General features: G+C 61.4%; 1 protein-coding gene across 1 annotated transcript in view; it reads left to right on the top strand.

The window, feature by feature from the left end:
• Window positions 1-4,136, top strand: part of LOC104397166 (myoD family inhibitor-like) — a 13,134-nt gene extending 8,998 nt beyond the window's left edge. Inside the window, exons 3-4 of the mRNA XM_010007109.1 lie at window positions 2,373-2,627; window positions 3,880-4,136. Of these exons, the coding sequence (XP_010005411.1) occupies window positions 2,373-2,627; window positions 3,880-4,136 (512 nt within the window). The remainder of the gene's footprint in view (window positions 1-2,372; window positions 2,628-3,879) is intronic.
• The last annotated feature ends 292 nt before the right edge of the window (window positions 4,137-4,428 follow it).

The raw sequence follows: 4,428 nt of genomic DNA, 5'->3' as shown, positions 1-4,428 counted from the left end.
CTGCCTTTCCCTGCCACTCACTGGAGCTGGAGCATGATTTAGGTTTACAAACAGTTTAATCTGAGGAATGCAGCGGAATGGAGAAGGCCAAAGGGAGCGAGTTGCAGGCTGCTGCAAACCTCTTGAGAAACTCAGTGCTCAGCACTGCACTTTGCTGCCCTTGGACACTGCCAGGCCAGGCTGCTTTGGGCATCCTCAGGGCACTGTGGTCACCTTCCAGCGTGGTGCTACTCGAGCAGTCAAGACCACAGGAGAAGGTTGCATGGGAAGCCAACACCCCCCAGGAGGTGGTTGATGGGGTTTTTTTTTGAGTGGTGGGGGGGGAACACATCCCATTTTATCCAAGATTTGTTTTCCATTTCTCCTCTCTGCCTTTCCCCCACCCCTCCTGCTTCCAGCCTGCTCTTCCCGCTCAGCTCCAGTTATTTTAAGTCCCTTTCCCAGTGCAGGTCAAGGATGCAGCATTTCACCCAAGCCCCTGCGCTCTGAGCCCGGCTCCCCCTGGCACAGCTGGACCCTTGTGGGTTCTTTAACCTCCACCTATTTTATTTTTTTGCCAGAGAGGGAGGGAGCAGGACAGGGACCGTCTGTGCCCCCTCCCTCCTGGCGCTGTCCCCTGCCCCCCAGGGCTGCAGAAAGCAGCTCCTGTTCCCAGCAGCCAGAGGTGCCTTTGCCCTCGAGCCTCTCGCCTGAATCATCCCTTGTTTCCTGCTGCGGGAGGGGAAAACCAACACTTGGCGGGCAGGAGTTTATTTGTGGATTCAACTGGCATCGCTGCCGGGGGGAGGGACGCTCGATCCCCCTCCCCACTGCTGGGTTCCCAGAGCTGTCCCCACCACCGGACCCAGTGCCGGGCAGGAGTGCTGGGCTGAGCCGTGTCCTGGTTCCTGCAGCTTCCCGGCAGGATTCGGGGCCACTGGACTCTCAGGGCTGCAGCGTCTGGGGGCTGGAGGGAGGCACAGACAGAGCAGATATGATTTATTTTCTTCCTCCTGCAGAAAAGTTCAGCCAGAGGCTGGGGAGCCCTTTAATCAAGCGGCCAATTCATGCGGTCCTGGGGAGGAGTAGCCTGGCTTTCTGGTGGCACTTCATCTTCTCGGGCTCTATGGAGGGTGATGGGGATGGCCTGGAGCTCCATCCAGCAGTGCTGTGTCCTGGGCTGGTGGGAGGACAGTGGCTCACAGGATGAAGGATCTCAGCTGGAAGCAGCCACAGGCTCTTCTCACCCAGCTCGAGGCAAGGATGCCTCACTGTGCCTCTGCACCAACTGCACTTGACCTTTCTGGCTTCAGCCATCCTGCCTGTGCCAGCAGTGCTGGAACCCCAGGGGTCCTCCTCCTCCATGTCCTCTGCTGAGATTTGGCAGTTGCAGAGCATCCTTTACAACAAGTCTTTATTTATTGCTCTGTTTTCATCCCTCCCTCTCTCTGGAGCCTTTGCCCTTCCCTCCAGCCACCTGTTCTCCTGCACCTCCTTTGCCACCTCCACCCTCTTGGACCGGGCATCTGTTACCATCACTTCATCCTCCCGGGAGGCCACCCTGTATCCAGCTGGGAACCAGCTTCCCATGCAGTGACAGGGGAGGGGCCACAGATTTCCCCCCCAGCAGGGCACTGCAGTGGGGCTCGGGGCAGGGGGATAACGTGCTGTTCTCTCCCCCAGGCCAGCCCCAGGTGCGAGCAGCCCCCCAGTCCCCCAGCCCTTCCACCCACCTGCTGCAGAACGGGGCCGGGCGGGGGCTGGATCCAGGAGGTGCCAACAGGGAGGCTGGGAACGGGGTCTTCCGCCCCCTCCCCAGCGCTGCGAAACCCCTCTATGGAGGGTGATGGGGATGGCCTGGAGCTCCATCCAGCAGTGCTGTGTCCTGGGCTGGTGGGAGGACAGTGGCTCACAGGATGATGGCTCTCAGCTGGAAGCAGCCACAGGCTCTTCTCACCCAGCTCGAGGCAAGGATGCCTCACTGTGCCTCTGCACCAACTGCACTTGACCTTTCTGGCTTCAGCCATCCTGCCTGTGCCAGCAGTGCTGGAACCCCAGGGGTCCTCCTCCTCCATGTCCTCTGCTGAGATTTGGCAGTTGCAGAGCATCCTTTACAACAAGTCTTTATTTATTGCTCTGTTTTCATCCCTCCCTCTCTCTGGAGCCTTTGCCCTTCCCTCCAGCCACCTGTTCTCCTGCACCTCCTTTGCCACCTCCACCCTCTTGGACCGGGCATCTGTTACCATCACTTCATCCTCCCGGGAGGCCACCCTGTATCCAGCTGGGAACCAGCTTCCCATGCAGTGACAGGGGAGGGGCCACAGATTTCCCCCCCAGCAGGGCACTGCAGTGGGGCTCGGGGCAGGGGGATAACGTGCTGTTCTCTCCCCCAGGCCAGCCCCAGGTGCGAGCAGCCCCCCAGTCCCCCAGCCCTTCCACCCACCTGCTGCAGAACGGGGCCGGGCGGGGGCTGGATCCAGGAGGTGCCAACAGGGAGGCTGGGAACGGGGTCTTCCGCCCCCTCCCCAGCGCTGCGAAGCCCCCCCGCAAGCTGCAGTCACACCACTCCATCAACAGCCAGAGCAGCAAGAAGAGCAAGGGCAGCTCCAAGTCAGCCTCATCCCACATCCCTATTGAGGCACAAGAAGGTACTGGCTCTCCTAGGGGTGGGTCTTATTCCTGCCATTCTTATCCAGCTCCACATCCCTTGGGGTCTCTCCTGTACCCTTCTTCTAGCCCTCTGGGACCCTCAGATCTGGGTGCCAGCCAAGCTCCTCTCCTTGCAGCCTTCTGCAGGGTGGGTGCTGAAGGGGGTCATCACGTCTTCCAAAACTGGTCTTTCTTGGGGTCTGGGCATGTCCCTGGGCATTGAGGGGGGGCCCCTGGAGCAGTGCCTGACTCCCAGCCCCTCTTCCCATCCCTTCCATTCATTCCCAAGGGAGGATTTCCACCTTTTCTGGGGCTGAGCATCCGTCAGGCACAGCCTCACCCAGCCTGCCCGCGGATGCCGGTGTCCCCCTCCCTGCCCACTCTCTGCCTGTTCCTCCTCAGACTGCTGCGTCCACTGCATCCTCTCCTGCCTCTTCTGCGAGTTCCTGACCCTCTGCAACATCGTGCTGGACTGTGCCACCTGCGGCTCCTGCACCTCCGAGGATTCCTGCATCTGCTGCTGCTGCTGCAACTCGGGCGAGGGGGCCGACTGCGACCTGCCCTGCGACATGGACTGCGGCATCATCGACGCCTGCTGCGAGTCGGCCGACTGCCTGGAGATCTGCATGGAGTGCTGCGGGCTCTGCTTCTCCTCCTGAGGGGCTGCACCCAGGGGGGGACACCAGCAGTGGGTCCCCCCCAGCCCATCCCGTCCAGCCCAAGCCGCTGGAGGGGACTCTTAGGTGTGAAACGCCAAAAGAAGGAGGCTGGTGGTGGAGGAGGGTGATATCCCCCCCTTGCAAAGCTCATCCTTGGAGCTGGGGGGCCAGGTGGATCCTGCCTGGGGAAGGATGAATCTGTAGGGCTGCTCCGGGGATGGCTGCCATCCCATCAAGCTCCACATCCCTTGGGGTCTCTCCTGTACCCTTCTTCTAGCCCTCTGGGACCCTCAGATCTGGGTGCCAGCCAAGCTCCTCTCCTTGCAGCCTTCTGCAGGGTGGGTGCTGAAGGGGGTCATCACGTCTTCCAAAACTGGTCTTTCTTGGGGTCTGGGCATGTCCCTGGGCATTGAGGGGGGGCCCCTGGAGCAGTGCCTGACTCCCAGCCCCTCTTCCCATCCCTTCCATTCATTCCCAAGGGAGGATTTCCACCTTTTCTGGGGCTGAGCATCCGTCAGGCACAGCCTCACCCAGCCTGCCCGCGGGTGCCGGTGTCCCCCTCCCTGCCCACTCTCTGCCTGTTCCTCCTCAGACTGCTGCGTCCACTGCATCCTCTCCTGCCTCTTCTGCGAGTTCCTGACCCTCTGCAACATCGTGCTGGACTGTGCCACCTGCGGCTCCTGCACCTCCGAGGATTCCTGCATCTGCTGCTGCTGCTGCAACTCGGGCGAGTGCGCCGACTGCGACCTGCCCTGCGACATGGACTGCGGCATCATCGACGCCTGCTGCGAGTCGGCCGACTGCCTGGAGATCTGCATGGAGTGCTGCGGGCTCTGCTTCTCCTCCTGAGGGGCTGCACCCAGGGGGGGACACCAGCAGTGGGTCCCCCCCAGCCCATCCCGTCCAGCCCAAGCCGCTGGAGGGGACTCTTAGGTGTGAAACGCCAAAAGAAGGAGGCTGGTGGTGGAGGAGGGTGATATCCCCCCCTTGCAAAGCTCATCCTTGGAGCTGGGGGGCCAGGTGGATCCTGCCTGGGGAAGGATGAATCTGTAGGGCTGCTCCGGGGATGGCTGCCATCCCATCATGCTCTACCTCATCCCCACACCCAGCTGGTTTTCCAAGGATGGTGGGAGCCTTCTGC

Source organism: Chaetura pelagica, unplaced genomic scaffold (assembly GCF_000747805.2).
Source record: "Chaetura pelagica isolate M959 unplaced genomic scaffold, ChaPel_1.0 scaffold757, whole genome shotgun sequence".
In the NCBI taxonomy this organism is placed as follows: Eukaryota; Metazoa; Chordata; class Aves; order Apodiformes; family Apodidae; genus Chaetura; species Chaetura pelagica.
This window is presented reverse-complemented; position numbering and strand designations above follow the sequence as displayed.